Source organism: Lycium barbarum, chromosome 11 (genome assembly GCF_019175385.1).
Source record: "Lycium barbarum isolate Lr01 chromosome 11, ASM1917538v2, whole genome shotgun sequence".
Classification (NCBI taxonomy): domain Eukaryota; kingdom Viridiplantae; phylum Streptophyta; class Magnoliopsida; order Solanales; family Solanaceae; genus Lycium; species Lycium barbarum.
The window spans coordinates 22,195,686-22,212,191 of NC_083347.1; the positions used below are offsets into that span (position 1 = coordinate 22,195,686).

Below are 16,506 nucleotides of genomic sequence, written 5' to 3' on the forward strand. Positions count from 1 at the left end.
TAAAAGAAACTCTGTACTCGCCAGCAAAGTAAATTTATACAATAGCATTCTATCGAAAAGATTGTGATATATTCTGCAGTGGAATTACATCGACAGTCCCAGTCGGTTAAGTGTGAATAGTTTAGATCACATGTTTATTTCAATTTTCGATGCCAGTTTTGGATATGTATAGCAAGTTGTGATCTGCAAACCGTGTGTATACTTTTACGAAAAAAACTAACGCATTACGTTTATATGTTACCAAACAACTCCTCATACTTCATCTTCACTATCTCCAGACAAAATAATTAGAGATATGATGAAACAAAGGAGCAGGCGAACGATTCACACACATAATTAAGACTGAAATATTATAGCCTACGAATTGAACATTTGATAGAAGGGGAAAAAAGGGCATTCACCGAATAATACAAAGTTATTAACTAGAAAAATGATATTCATAACAAACTAGTTGGATATAAATTGGGCTTCACAACTTCTCCAGTAACAAAGAGGGGCAGGGACGAAAGTCAAAATGTGTTAAACACTTGCTATGGGTTAGTATTTACCAGAGGGACAGTAACTACTGCTTGGAGAGACTCCCACAGCTACTAATAAACTGTAAACAAAGTTAAGATAAGCTCTTTACGCTATGCTTAAACACACCTTCCAGCTCAACCTCCACCACAATGCAATCATTGACAAGATAACCTTTTTTCTGATCATGCAACTCAGTCAAAGGCATAAAACCTGGAAACCCCCAATTTACCCTGGTAGTTGAAAACCAAATACAATCTGTAAAAAGTAAAATAAAATAAAAAGGAAAATCAGAAACTATTAGAAATGCAACAAAGAATCTAATATTTTGAAAAAGAACACTAGGTTTTGATTTGTAGTGGTATTCGTCTTGCAAGAATTCAATATGAAGTGACACAAATAGAAACAAATGATTTCAGATATTTAAAGAAGTTTCACGTGACGAACTCAAGTGAACTAGGTAATAAATAAATATTTGCCTTACAAGATAGCTTTTTGCATCCACCATTTATCTGATCCTTGAGGCAAATGTTGCAATTTGCCTTCACTTTCTGATGGCGATCAAAGTCCTTAGCATCAACAGAACATAAGAATATTGAGATATTACGTCCCTTATTTTTTACATTGCCTTTTGGATATAGCCAGAGCTTCCTACACAAGAAATTAACGCAAGGATTCAGAAACAAATAAATTCAGAATAAGTGATGGTACGGTGGGAAAAAACAATATACACGACAAACAATTATGCGCCAAGGAGATGAAGTCAGTACCATTTGTAATCTCCCACAGTAAATTCTTCAGAAAACCAATCTTCGCCAAGATTGGAGAAATTACAGATCTTCCATTCACGCTTAAATGAGTCATTAGATTTTACCATGGACAAACATTCACCAATTGGTTGCCTTTGGACGACAAATACCTCTGCTCCAAAGACACATTTGTCGTCAACAAGGTATCCGTTAGAGGATTCTTTGAATGTTCCGTGAGAAAGAAATTTGGGAAGTCCCCATAAAGACTTGATAGGTTGAAAGCGCCGCATTTTTCCTAAATCAAGGCATTGTAGCATCATATCAGTTGAGCCAATTATTGAAAAATAAATAAGATGGAAGTTACTCCGTTTTATATTATCAACTCAGCCTATCATCAATGTTATTTCAATATCATACCAAAAAGCTTAGATGAGATACACTAGAGGAAAATGTATATGCTAAGAAAAGAAATAAGATGTATAACACACTAATACTGTACCTCGCACTGAAAGATAATTGTCACGGAGTTGATTGAACACAAAGAAGGTAAATATAGCATTGACCTCCCAACCAGCAGGCAGGAAACTAGTCCTTGAAATGGCCAAGTAAACTGAAATATGTTCACTTCCCTTATCGCTTCCCTTTCCATCAGGATAAATGATCATTTTCCTGTATCAACTCCAAAATCCATTCAACAATATAATTCAAATCATTTAGGACAAACTTCAATTAAAATGATCCACTGTTCTTTATACTAAGAATGATCATAATTCGTTAACTAAGTAACATACAACTGGCCACAATTTTGTCCTATTTTATAGTAACATAATTTAACTAGCCACAGAGATGACAAAAATAGTGTGAATGACATGATTTAAGAAAGAAGTTTTAGTATATTAACGTTAATTTCTGCACAGAACCAAAGAGAGAAAAATCTATCATTTTTTGACAAGAACCATAATGTCTCAGTGCATGGGAAGTTCCACATTAGCAGAAAAATGTGAGTGAATAATCAGCCTAGTGCACACGTTTTGAATTAGCTTCCTATTGAAATATCTTAAAAGCCTTTAACCAGTAGTCTGTTGGTTGGTTAAAGGGTAATTATGGATGGCATGTAACAGGTGCATGGGTATTTAGTATAAAGGAACAGATATTTTGTATGGAAAAAAACAGAATGGAAATTTGATCTTTCCTTCAGATCTGTATTGAATCTCTACAATTTGTTGGTCGCATGTATGAACTTCAGCTGATTTAGCTAAAGTAAACATTTGCTTTCCTGTTTCAGACTAAACAATTTGTTAGACTATTTAAAATCAAGCTGAACTTTCCCAAAGTCATCATTATTAATCCACTTCTTATTCTCTTTTTTTTTTTTTTAACATAATAAGGATCTACCATCTCCCAAATAGTTGTTACTCTTTTTTTTTTTTTTTGGGGGGGGGGGGGGGGGGGGGGGGCGCTAAAGGAAGGAATTTTAAATTAAGAGTCATTACAAACAGGGATTGATTTGGAAGATTCAGTCCCTATCACTGTTGTCAAAGGTGCGCTTAAGCCTTGAAGGGAGGCATGAAACATGTTGAGCGCTTTGCTTGCTTTAAGGGCGCTTCAGTGTCGCCATCATGTCTCTAAGACATACTTTTCCTTGCCAGTGAGTGCAGTCCTAAAGATGCGACACTAAACAATTGATAATTTTCTTTGTCCATATTTTTGTTATTCATGCTTATAATTATTTTTGTTATTCATGCTTATGATTATTAATCTTGGACTACACATACATATTTGTTTTTTTATCTACATTTGCGCCTTCTTTCATTATAAAGCCCATGCTTTATTTGCGCTTCGCGCTTTGTGCTTTGCGCTTTGCGCTCAGAGCTTTTTGGTACTTTGCGCTTTTGATAACACTGGTCCCTATGAAGTCTTTGCAGAAGGTAAATAAGCAAATAAAGGTAAAGAATTGTTACTCTATTAAGAATAAAACTTAGAGAGTCCCTGTACATTTGGTTCAAGGAAAGCGGGAGGGTAAAGGAAAGGGAAGCAAGAAGGTCAAATTGATATACATTTCCTAATCCAACCATCTCCTGTAATTATATGGTATAACTGGAAGGTAAGAAAACAGCATATACTTCCATATAGCTCAATCTACTAATTTCAGAAATCATTAAAACTTGAAAGTTCATACAGAGAGTAGCATAGCACCCGAACATTTCATTACCTTTAAATCTACTTCCTAAGCAATGAAAGGAAATGATTTTCTTGTGCGAAAAGGACCAAGGGAAACAGAATTTACCCCTACTGTTATCAAAGAATAGAAATAGCTTATGGTATTTTCCTTTTGACCTCTTGCTCCCTTCTACAACTCCTCATCATTCAGTTTAAACCAAACACATACAGTAACAAGAAATAGTCAACAGGACAATATCAAACCTTATTATTCTCACACTCCATCCTTCAAGAAGTGGGGAAGTCATTTAGCTTGGTACTTCATAAAATGTTCAATGGAAAATATAAATTTAAGAGCTTAATACAGCATTAGTGAGGATTGACATACAAGTCTTACCATTTATAACCACCAGCCTCAAATTCATTTGATTCAAACTTCTCAATGCCACTCTCTGAAAGTAGGGAGAAAGACTCAACTTTCAACAAGTAGTGTGCTGGTGAAGCCTCTCTAACTTCCACTGTCATTTCTGCCCATATTGCACATCAAACAAAAAGGATAAATGTTATTGCAATTATTCTTTTTCTAAAATTAAGGGTGAAAAAACTAGTCAAGTAAATGTTAGCTCCATCTAATAACCACAGTAGACAAAATATACTTCAATAAATAAAGTGTACTCTCTAACAGCTAAAACTTTTAGATAAAATGACACAATTCAGCACCATATCAAAACAGGCAAAAGGTTCCAGGTGCAAATCTCACCGCCACCCAAAAATCGATAAATATCTTAAGAATCTCGCAAAAAGCTTAAATAAGACGGTTACACAATTCAACAAAATAAGACCAGTCAAGTAATGTTAAAGTTCCATTTCACAATCATAAACCAGAAAATGTTTTTCAGTTTTTCCACGTTCGGTTGGTTAAAATGTTTTGAAAAACATTTTGACTAGCAAAACAACTTCATTAAAATCGAGGAAAATGAATAGAAGTGGGAAAAACATGTTCCATAAGTGACATTCCCAATTCGTTGTCTCCTCCCCTACCCACCAAACGCCCCCAACCCCACCCCTTGACCATTCTTCACCCCCGAACCCCCGCTCCCCACACCATCCCACCCCCATAGTGTTTTGCTAGGTACATATGGTTAGAATAGTTAGTGTTGATGGAAGTATATGAGAGATTGAATTTTGGAGAGAAATGAAAGTTACTCTTTTCAGAGACTAAATTTTTGTGGTTAGTCTGAAATTAATTAATACGTTTTTAGTTTAATTTAATTTCAAAAATGGCTGATATTAAGTGTCTATTCCTAAAAGATGTGTCTGCTACAAAAAGTCTTTTTGATCAGATGTGTGTGCTCTGAACAGAGACACTGATTTCTTCTCAATTTGAATTTAATTGGATTTAATCCTAGAGGAATTCTACCAGCAACACCGAAGTGGGAAGCTTAAATGTGTGCTCCGAACAGAGACACCGATTTCTTCTCAACTTGAATTTAATTGGATTTAATCCTAGAGGAATTCTACCAACAACAACGAAGTGGGAAGCTTAAATTAAATTCCTTAAGGACAGAGACTACTTTATTTCTTTCCCACTTCTGAAACCTATTTTTCTAACACATATAAATGCTCTGGGTTAATATTTTTTGCTTGCTTACCACACACCCACTTGTTTCCCAAGAAAACATTTTCCTTCATGCCAAACACACCCTTAAGCACAGAAAAACACAAAAATATAAGACAAACATGTCAAACCAAAATACGCATGCAGATGCCCGTATCAATACGTTTCTAGCAAAAGGATCGGCCAACATGTACTTCAACAACACGCACTTTGATATGTAATTTCATGCTTATTAACGCAAATATTCGAACACTGATTGGCCGCAAATAGAATATGCATGTAGAGGACTAAACCTTCATCTTCAAAAGCAAGCGATCCCATGTTAATGGTGCCTGAGCGTTATGCAAAACCCTAGTAGTTCACAATGTTTGTGTTCTTTAGGTTTGAAGTTCTTTCACTTTGGAGTTCTAAAAGGATTTGAACTTGCCGTGCGATTGGACTTTGGAGAGTCGTGCGTCTTTTATAGCTTTCAAGAAAGAGTTAAAAAGGGTTTGAATTTACCAAGCGTTTCCGGAGAGCACAATGCCTCTTTTCGTAAATACTCCAACAAAAAATTTAATGACTTTTAGTACAGTTATATAATCCATATATATATTATTTTAAAAGCATAAATATAAATGTAGATTCATCAAAATATCCCCTAAATGTTGATCGACTTTTATGCCTTTAAATATTTGTATAAATTAAGGATATAATTGTAAATCACCCAAGGATGGAATTCTTTTCGGATTTAAACTACACATGCCCGACCCTAGAAAGTTGGTATTATGTATAATTCTTTCCCTACATAATTGTTTTGGACGGATAGAAGTTCATCTAAAACAACAATAGTCCGAAAATTAGAATTAATCCTCCACTTCAACATACTCAGAGAGACAGAGACTATTAAATTGGTTAACTATTTTGTTTATACAAAAATATAATAAAATTATTAGATATCGTAAAAGTTTAATTATTTCTGTTAAAAATCATTCCATATTAGATAAAACTGTAATATTCAAAACATTGTATAATATCTAGGACTTTGAGATTTAATATTTCTCAAAATTTGTAATGAAAACGATTTGAGGAATCTTAGTTGTAATAGGAATGAATTCTTCGTAAACTTTTTCATTCTCTTTTACCTATTAAATAAAAGTTACCTTAGATTTAATTATTACCGTGTCTATGTTTTAATACTATGCAACTTTGTTCATGAAATTTATTTAACAAACGATCTTTGCTTATGGTGTCTTATAGCCTATTTGGCCAAGTTTATTTTTCCCCCAAAAGTACTTATTTTTTCAATAAGTGCTTATTTAAAAAAGGTGAGGTGCTTGGCCAAGCTTTTGAGTGAAAATAAGTATTTTTGAGGAGTAGCGAAACAGTTTTTCATAAGCTAAAAAAATAGCTTTTACCCAAAAATACTTTTTTGAAAAGTACTTTTGAGAAAAATACACTTAGAAGCACTTTTTAAAAGCTTGACCAAACACTAATTGCTGCTCAAAAGTACTTTTTAAATTAATTGGCCAAACACAAACTGCTTTTAGCCAAAAGTACTTTTTTGAAAAGTACTTTTGAAAAAAAATACTTTTTAAAATAAGCTATTTTTATAAGCTTGACCAAACAGGCTATTAATAATTTTATCACCAAGGTAATTATCACTGATTGTAAAGTCATTATCCCATAAAATATCATTATGGCACAATCTCTCAAATAGTTAAAAATTAAAGAAATATGGCACAATATCTCAAATGGTTAAAATTTAAAGTTAAAACCTCTTCTTTTTTTTTTTTTTTTTTAAGAAAAGAAAGTTAAACTTGATTGGTATTAGAAGTCTACACAAATTGATATCAGTCAAAAGTTTAGTTAAATTCATATTTGTTTTCTTATTTATTTTATAACTATTTTGTCTTTTACATTTCTAAGGAACATTGATACGGATCAATGTATCTCAAATTTTGTTTTCTTCTTCATTAGATACTAAATAATATCTCATCAAAGATATTATTACAAGTAATACTACTACCTAACATTTTTTTGTCCGTGATAAATTGATAGAGAATAATGTGCAGCGCACATTCGTAGAGACTCTATATAAATATATAAAGTAGAGACTTCTCGCTGATGTAGCACTCTAAAAAACAGTATTAGTATTTATTTATTTTTGTCAAATTTTTGCCTTTTTCAGTAACCAAAAAAAAAAAAAAAACTTAGCAAATAAAAAAAGGTGCCCCGTCTAGGAGAATTGAAGCATCCCTTGAAGACTATACCGAAACGGCTCCTTAACCTCCTCTTTTTCATTCCAGTACAACTTCTGTTTGTAATTTGTGACGCCTCTCCTCTTCTTCCTCGCGCTTGCCACCTTCTTCCTCTTTAGTGTCTCCTTCTCTTTTTCCTTGTGAGAGACACGCACACCAAATATCAAACAAATCAGTCCAAATTTCTGAAGAAAAAGAAGAAACAGAGCACAGATACGGCTTATTCCTCCCAACCAAGGAAAGAGTACGGGTGGTCATGGAGTGGGTAGCAACCGTTCTCTTCTGCTATTTAAAATCTATCCTCTGAGTCTTTGTTTTCAACGTATGGATGAGCATTTGGGGAAGAAGACGAGTTCTCATAGATTTCAAGCCTCGTCTTTCTTTAACAAAAAACATTTCTTAAAGTAAGTCTATATTAGTTTCCATCTTAGTTCTTTTACTGGTATGTTTGAATCTTGGATACTTAACGTATGTATCTTATAAAAATACTGAAGAGGCAAGTTATACACTCAAAAAAGGAAAAAAAAAATAGATTAGTGACAAAGCTTAGTGACTAAAAGTAGAATACTGTGAAGTGTGAACACGGAAGTTGATATGTAAGTCCTTATATTTGAGCGTGATGGACTATCGGTAATTACTAATGTTTAAACTATTAACTTGATTATAATTATGTTACTATCTTTACTACTATTCTTTTTTCCTACACTAATTGTTTGCAACTTTATATAACTTCTTTTGTGTACTTAATTTCATATATATTTTTTTCATTTTATGTATTTCAGAAATTTATAAAACAAAATTAAAGCTCTATAGAGCTTACGCCTAGGCCGGTGCTTAGTAAAATGTCTCGGCTCACGCCTTTCAAAACATTGATATGTACTTGTACATATTCAATTGGGGAAGATCATGTGGACACCAAAATAAGATTGTTGTATCAGTTTCTCGTTAATATGGATTTCTATTAGAAGATTTTCCATCAAACCTGTTTTTCTTACTTGCTATTGCCTTGCAACGGTTTCCACTATTTACTCCATCTCTTCAACTTCGTGCGTACATTGTTCCTCATGTATCAAGTTTCATTATTTTCGTTATCTTTAATCTGTCTGCGATTGAATCAATTATTATTTTTGCCTATTATCCAGTTCATTTTTATTTTGAGTTACAAACCAAGACATAAGCTGAAAAGAGTCAACACGAGTCTATAGGCCTATTATTTTTGCCTATTATTCGTTATCAAATTTTCGCTCCAAGAAATGTCAAAAGGTCTCCTCTCACTCCCCTTATTCACTTGTGTTATATTATGTCTTTATCTCTTGATTCAATTGTGCGAAAAATACTTTTCAAGAGATTATATTGTGGTTTTATCCAATAGGTACTCTATTATGGCTTAAGGATAACATAATTCCTCTTTGTTGAGAAAAGCAAAGGTCATGTTGTACAAAAGAATTTTTAGTGCAAACCATATTCCTGTATTAAAACTTTAAATAACCGTTTAGCTGTGGCATAATGACTTATTGCCTCCTCTGCAGTAGCATTATCAATTCTGTTATCCCTGTTTTCCATTTCGGTTATAGCCTGTTGTACTCATATTTTTCTTCTTTATAACTACTCAGTTTAATATGATTACCTATTACCTCTGGTTTTTCTATTTTTTACATTTTTCTTAATTTATCTTATGTGAGAAGATAAATACTGATATGTCACTACTAATAACCTTTGTACACTCTTTATTGGTAATTTAGAGTATCAACTGTCGCATTTAATTGTTATCTTAGTCACTGCATCTAAGCAACTGCTTATATAGTTCTAGATTGGTGATTAGGATAATATATCAACAAGGCATGTTTAACTGTTGTCACTTGTCTTGCTTTACAGCCTTGTGGGATATGAAGGCCTTCACTTCTTTGAACATGAGCCTTTAATTATTTTATGATGATACACTGCACTTGAAAACAAAATACTAAGCAATGAAGCCTGCTTACTGGTTCGTAATATCTTTAGCGTTTACCTGAATTTACCTTTTTTTTTTTTTTAAAAAATATTTGAATATTGGAAAAGGATGTTCGTAAGTTTAATGAGGTTATTTCTGATCGCGCGAAGTGCAGGTAAATTACCTAGTTAAAATAGAAAAGAGAACCAAATGAAATAAACTAGTACGAAGCGCATGCTCAATGGCCCTAAAATTAAAATTTAAAAAAGAGGCTTTTAATTTAGGGAAAAGGGGTAAATTTTATCCTCTACTATGCAAAGATCAATTTTATCCTCTGTTATACTTTTCATATAAAAATACCGTAATTATCCCCCGGTCACAATCCAACCAGAGGGCCATGACGGGCACTTGGAGCTAACCTACCGAGCACTACAAAATATACATACATCTCATATCCATACCTGAGTGGGCCATTGTGCTAGCTAATATATCTCATAATCTGTAGGGACACAAGCCCGAGAGAACTATACACATATATACGTCATCACACTGGGCCCATGTATATAAGCCGACAAGGCTGTCAAAATGATATAACAAAATATGGACTAAGGAGGACAAAAGACATCTAACTGTGCATATCTGTCTACGAGCCTCTACGTGGAATACATAACATAATAAGGATGGGACAAGACCCCGCCATACCCATCTGTACACAACGAAACATACCCGCCATACCCATCTGTACACAAAGATACATACCAATTGATCTGCAGCTCAGATCAAGTGAAGTGCTCATGTAAAACGCAGAGAAAACAACCTATCAGTCTGAATCGTCTCCTTGTCTACCTGCGGGCATGAACGCAACGTCCACAAACAAAAGGACATCAATACGAATCATGTACTAAGTATGCAAGGCATGAATAACAACATAATAAAAATGCTACGACCCAAATCGGAGGGCCGCGACTGACACTCAAGACCCTACTTGGCTGACTGCAATACTATTATTACACTCATAAGTCACAATCTTATGTGACCTTTTAAATTATGAAATGACGCTTTCGTCAGGTAAAACATGAAAAACCTTTTAATAAACTCTTTCATCATGTCAGGGACTTCTCCCCTATCGTTTAGTTAAAGAAAACCTTTAGTCACAATAAAATCTTTAAATCAATGCATATGAACACGTCGACCTACATAGCCGCTTTACACAACTGTCGACATCTCGACGCACTACCCACAGGAAACTGTCTGCAAAAGTCTCTAACATAAACGAGATACCATACATAAGTACTCTGACTCGGCAACACTCTGAATAGAAATGGAGTTCACCAATTCAGCTGATAGCCCGGGAACGTCCTATGGCAAGTGTCCTTTACTCAAATGTCTGCACTTGTGTGGCATGAGACACAGCGCCCCTAGACAAAGGAACGTCGGTACGAATAATGTACCAAGTATGTAAGGCAAAAATGAAACAACATATCAAGATTTAAAGGATAAGAAGAATCTATGAGTCAATTTGTACTTGTGACCATCGCTAAGGACCATCAATATGCATAATGTACTTTTGAAAACATGTAAATATGTATATGCAAATATAGGCCACATCGTGACCCCCTGTCAAATGTGCCTTATATTTATATACATGAACGCCACAACATATGCCACATCTTCACCCCCTGTCAAATGTGCCTTATATATGTACATGAAGCCACAACATAGGCCATATCTTCACCCCCTGTCAAATGTGCCTTATATATATATATATATACATGAACGCCACAACATAGGCCACATCTTCATCCCCTGGCAAATGTGTCTTATATACATACATAAACGCCACAACATAGGCCACATCTTCACCCCCCCCTGTCAAATGTGCCTTATATATGTACATGAACGCTACAACATAGGCCATATCTTCACCCCCCGTCAAATGTGTCTTATATATGTACACAAAAAGAATGAGAATTAGTGCAATGTATATAAGTATGCAAATGCATGATAATCTTTGTAAAACATCAAAAGACTCCCTTCGGAGCAACTTTAAGTTCAAAATGGGAACTTCTTCCCCGTTTCACTGTCTCCTTCGAGACTTAAAAAAAAAAATCAAATATGAAATGCATATGAGTAAAGAAACCTCATGAATGTCCCCTTCGGGATTTAGACACTATCATGGAAACATACGACCTATGGATGCCCCTTCGGGACTTAAAAAGTCAAGGAATAATCATAAAAAGGCTATAGGAATATCAAAGACTGAAGTAATCCTAGCGCTTCTAAGAGTAGAGTAATATGAAAGCTCGCTTACTCGTTTGTTCGTTCATATCATAGGATCATGCCAAAATGAAAGAAAGGATAGTCTTAACATACCTTTCCGGGGAGATAAGTGTGGAAGGCTCTAGAGAAGTGTGGAGATAAGAAATGGTGAGAAATTAGGTGATTTGGATGACTTAAAGGGGTATATATAGTAGTCCAATTCGGGTTGGGCTAGTGGCCCGAAATTAGTGGACTTTTTAAGAGGTTTCTAGAATTTCCGCGTAGGTTCACGGGCTTCTGGCAGTCCGTTTTAAAATGCCCATAACTCCCTACTACGATGTCGTATCGACAAATGGTTTGTTGCGTTGGAAACTAGACTCGACGAACTTCATTTTAGGCTGTTGAAACACCTCAAAACTCCTGATATACCCGAAGATAAACCTCTCTGAAGTTGACCTAAAATTTCTATCAAAAAATTTCTCAAATTTTCGACAAACTTATTTTCTTCGATTTGCTTGATTCCAGAACCTTTAGACACTTGCTTGACTCTTGTTAAAAGTATTCCTTAACCTTATAAAGGTCCCATGACCTCTCTGAGCTTACGTTAGTTTACTCACGACGCAAACAACGTGAAAATTTCCGTGGTGTAACAAAAAAGATATGGAAAGTAACATGAGATAAGAGAGATAACCTATACATCTGAATGCCTCATAAGACGGAAGTCATGCATACTTAAGCTTTTTAAAAAAAAATTCATACATACATATATACATATATATATATATATATATATATATATATTGATGCAGAACGTGCAGCTCGATCCATATATCATATCATCCTGCGTCCGGGGCATCCCGCGTCTGGGGTAACATTATAACATACCCACTACAGTGTTGTGCACATCTACATGTCATACCCGGCCGACTATGGTGCAGCTCGATGTGAGAAAATAGCTACATATATATAAAGCATGCACGAGAGCTCAAATAAAAGCTATAACTGTATCGCAGTGACGTAAGGTCGGTAAACCTCCGAGTAACATTATGGAACTATCATCATAAACATATCTCACCTTGAAAGAACAAAATTATAAGATGAGATCAACATCAATGAATAAAATCAATAATCATATGAGAAAGATCAATAATTATAAGACAATTATCAACAATCTCGTAAGAGCTTCGAAAATCATAAGTTTCTAGCATTTTTAGGAATAGAGACATTATGGATATCATGTGTAAATTCATAATAATAGGATCATGCCTTAAGAAATAAAGGAACAACCTTAACATACCTCGTCGTCTCTTTACTACTCCGTGCCTATGCTCCTGAGTTTGCAAATCTACATTCAAGATGATTTAGACTAAGTTTAGATTGTTGAAACGCTTATGAGATCGAACTAGACTATTAGGTGAGCTAACGAATTTTTGGAGATGCGAATTTTTGGGTAGCATCTCCCCTATATCACTTACTTCCACCAAATTCCAAAACAGCTCCCAAACTTCCTTAACAACATCAACAATACCATAATCAATAGGTTACATTCAATTTATGCTCAATTCAATACCAAAATTTCTTTTCATAATCAATCCATAATAACAACTTCAACACAATCCCTTATACACTTGTATACAACACTTCCTCATCATCATTATTATCCCTCATAGCAAGATTATACTCATAACATACTAATAATTATAGCTCAAGTTAATTTACAACTCAAAATATCATCAATCCATATTTGAACTTTTCCCCTTAACTCTTTTCACCTTGTACGACTTGCTAAACCTTCAAATCAACTTAACATAAAAGATAAGATGAAGAACATACCTTGTATTTGAAGAATTTCAACTCACACAACTTGCTGCAAGACTTAATCCCCACAACTCCAAGTGAAAAGCAAGAACATCCAACTTCCATAAATTAACTTAGGTTTTTAAGGTTGATCTTCTCTTGATTTGATTTGGAATGATTTGGAGTGTTTATGGATGTTAAGGGAAGCTTAGAGAGACATTAGGGATTTTATTTGGTGAAAAATGAGGCCCAAGTCGTGGAGAAATCAATATATAGGCCAAGTCCACCGACTTAAATTTTCTGGAAAATTCGAGCAAAGTACGTGTTACTGTTCATCCCATACTTTCAAAGTACGTGCTACTGTTCATCCCACACTTTCAAGTACGTGCTTCTGTTCATCCCGTTCTTGGAGGTAAAAAATTTCAACTTTCTTGAAATTTCGAGTAAAGTACGTCCAAAATGTACAGGACGTTCATTTTTGTACGGGCCGTAACTTATCCTGTAATTCTCAGAATTGTGATCTGTCAGTTGCATTGGAAAAAAGACTCGCTGAACTTGAATTTACATAGGTTATGGATTTCATAAATCCTCATATTCTAAGAGATATGCCTCTCTCAAGTTGGACCAAAATTTCTGTCCAAAATTCTACCAAGTTTTTCCAAAGTTTTGACAAACTTAATTCCTTCAATTCGCCTGATCCCGGAACCTTTAGATCTTACTTAACACTTGTTAAAAGTATTCCTTAACCTTATAAGGGTTCCATGACCTCTCTAGGCTTACGTTAGTTTACTTATGACGCAAATGACGTGAAAATTTTCGAGGTGTAACACCCTCTTCCACTTCTTCCTCCACCACAACTACATCCTCCTCGACACCACCATTGCCTCTACAAATTTAGCTTCGGAATGCTAACCAGTGCTCAAACTTCCCATACAATTGAGGCACTTGTTATTTGTTAGTACTCCTACTTAATAACTTCATGCATGATTGCTTACTTATTTAATCCATATCTCGAGCAAATTTTGAGCCAGTAACACCCAATTAATTTACTTTCACATCCCATCTAATATTCTTTTTGACCCCGAATTATCACATCTCTATGCATGTCAATGAACATTGAGTTATCCTCCTCTGAAACCAAAGAAGCAGAATGCAGTTGACAATAACCCTTCATAAGGAAATAAAGGGCTGTTATTGAAGGGAAAGATGAAATGGTCTGTCTGTTGATTGAAGAAATGTGGAAGAAGGAGAAGGGGAGGGAAGGGGTAATATGGGTTGGCCGCAGCGAAGTGACATGCCATGTGGCATCCACTTCATCAAATAGTCCTTCAGTGCCATGTGGAATTGTGTTTCCATTTTGAACAACCCTACAAATCTCTATTCTGACCAGTAACGTAAATGCATTCAATAGCGTTCTATCGAAAAGATTGTGATAAACTCGGTAACAGGGTTCCAGTCGGTTAAGCATGACAAGCTAATTAGCTATGCCAGTTTTGGATATGGACAGCAAGTTGTTATTCTGCAAACTGTGTGTGAACTTATAAGAAACAACTAACGCATTATGTTTAGACATCACCAAACTACTCATACTTCATCTCCGTTATCTCAGGACAGAATATGATGTTACTAAGGTAGTGGCGAACATTTCATACACATAATTGAGACAATCAATGTAGCCTATGATTTGTACATTTTCAAAAAGGGGGAAAATTTGGCATTTACCGAATAATACAAGTTACTAACTAGAAAAATAGCACTACTGCCTAAGCCTGTTAACCGGTCCGGTTGGACCGGTTCAAACCGGTAACCGGACCGGTTAAACCAGAACCGGTGGACGGTTTTACCGGTCCGGTTTGCATTTTTTGGGACCGGTTAACCAGTAAATCGGAACCGGCCGGTTAAAACCGGTTAACAGGTTAAAAAAAAAAAAAATCCGTCCGTTGGCTGACTGGGCTGGAACGTTGGGCAACGGTCCATTTTGCAAAAATGGCCGTTGCCAACGGCTCCAAACTCCCCTTTTGGCCCCCCAACCCCACCAAACTTTTTTTTTTTTTTTTTTACACTTTAACCCATCCCCCACCTTATATAAACCTCTTTCATTTTCAATTTAATCCACACCAATTCACTCTTCTCTTTCTCTCAATTTCTCTCAACTATAGCTACTTTGCAATAGTTTGCCACTTTAAATTCTCTCAATTAAATATTATAAAGTTTTATTCTAATTTCAATTATTAATTTTGCAATTATAAAAAAAAATTGTTGGTGGAGTCGGTGATTTTGTAACAATCCGAAGTAGCTCCAAAGCATCGGTGGATTTGCAATTCTAGCCACATTCACTTTGGTGGAAATTAGTCCGGTAATTTGGTACCTTCGTTCCAACTCTATCATTATTTTCCGCTATTTAATTTACGCAATTTAATTTGTTGCAATTTATTTTCTTGTGATTTATTTGAGTGTGATTTAAATTAATTCTATTTAATAATGTCAAAGAGATTCAGACGTGGTGCCGGTAGTAGTGGTATTGTTAGGAGTGGGTTTAATGAGGAAATATTTGTAAACGAAACACCTAATTTAGGTATTGATATTGGTGGAAATAATCCACTTTTAGATCATCAGGTAATGCAACAACACTATACCGAAACTTTTAATGAAATTGATGGTGATGATGATGATGATGAAACACAAGCCCTCGAAAATCTAATAGGAGATACATGTTGACACCCAATTTTGTCCCTCCTTTATTTCAATTTATTTGCTCGGGTTCTAAATTTATTGACGAGCTAAATACTTTATTTTCACTATTTTATATTTATTGCTGCTACTACTATTAATATCGCTACTTTTATTTTCAACATTATGAGCATTACTTTATCACAAATCATTTTCGGGTTTGGAATCGTTAAATTAATTACAAGACAACACTTTGCAAAATCTTTATTTTTCAACATATTAATTATTAATTGTCTTTACATAGTATATATTGTACCAGTTATTAAATTAGAAGCCCAAAATAATGTAAATAAAGGAAGAAGGATCCATATTTTTCATCCAATTGCTGGCCCAAACAACAAAAACGCAGTATGCCAAATAAATGGCCCAACCCATGTTTTTAATTTCATCAGACCAGCCCACAACCATTCCCCTACCCGGTCCAAACGAAAAATTACCCGACCCGGCCCATTTTTATTTATTTATTATTTTCCTAAACCTAATCTCCCCCCCCCCCCCCCCCCCCCC

At 34.9% G+C, this 16,506-nt stretch overlaps 1 protein-coding gene across 1 annotated transcript; it reads right to left on the reverse strand.

Moving 5' to 3' along the window:
- Positions 1-405: 405 nt before the first annotated feature.
- LOC132618386 (uncharacterized) lies at positions 406-5,471 on the reverse strand. Its single transcript, XM_060333446.1, has 6 exons — positions 5,337-5,471; positions 3,823-3,952; positions 1,765-1,934; positions 1,287-1,560; positions 1,001-1,167; positions 406-774 (listed from the first exon to the last, which is right to left on the reverse strand). Exons 1-6 carry the CDS (start codon positions 5,362-5,364, stop codon positions 611-613), a joined length of 933 nt encoding a protein of 310 aa, XP_060189429.1. The 5' UTR covers positions 5,365-5,471; the 3' UTR covers positions 406-610.
- Between the last annotated feature and the right edge of the window lie 11,035 nt (positions 5,472-16,506).

Excerpts from the sequence above, each read along its gene's own strand:
- LOC132618386 (XM_060333446.1), bottom strand. The coding sequence starts at position 5,364 with ATGGGATCGCTTGCTTTTGAAGATGAAG. Across the intron at positions 3,953-5,336 it reads GCTTGCTTTTGAAGATGAAG|AAATGACAGTGGAAGTTAGA; the intron begins GTTTAGTCCTCT and ends CAATATGGGCAG. Across the intron at positions 1,561-1,764 it reads CAATTATCTTTCAGTGCGAG|GAAAAATGCGGCGCTTTCAA; the intron begins GTACAGTATTAG and ends GCCTTGATTTAG.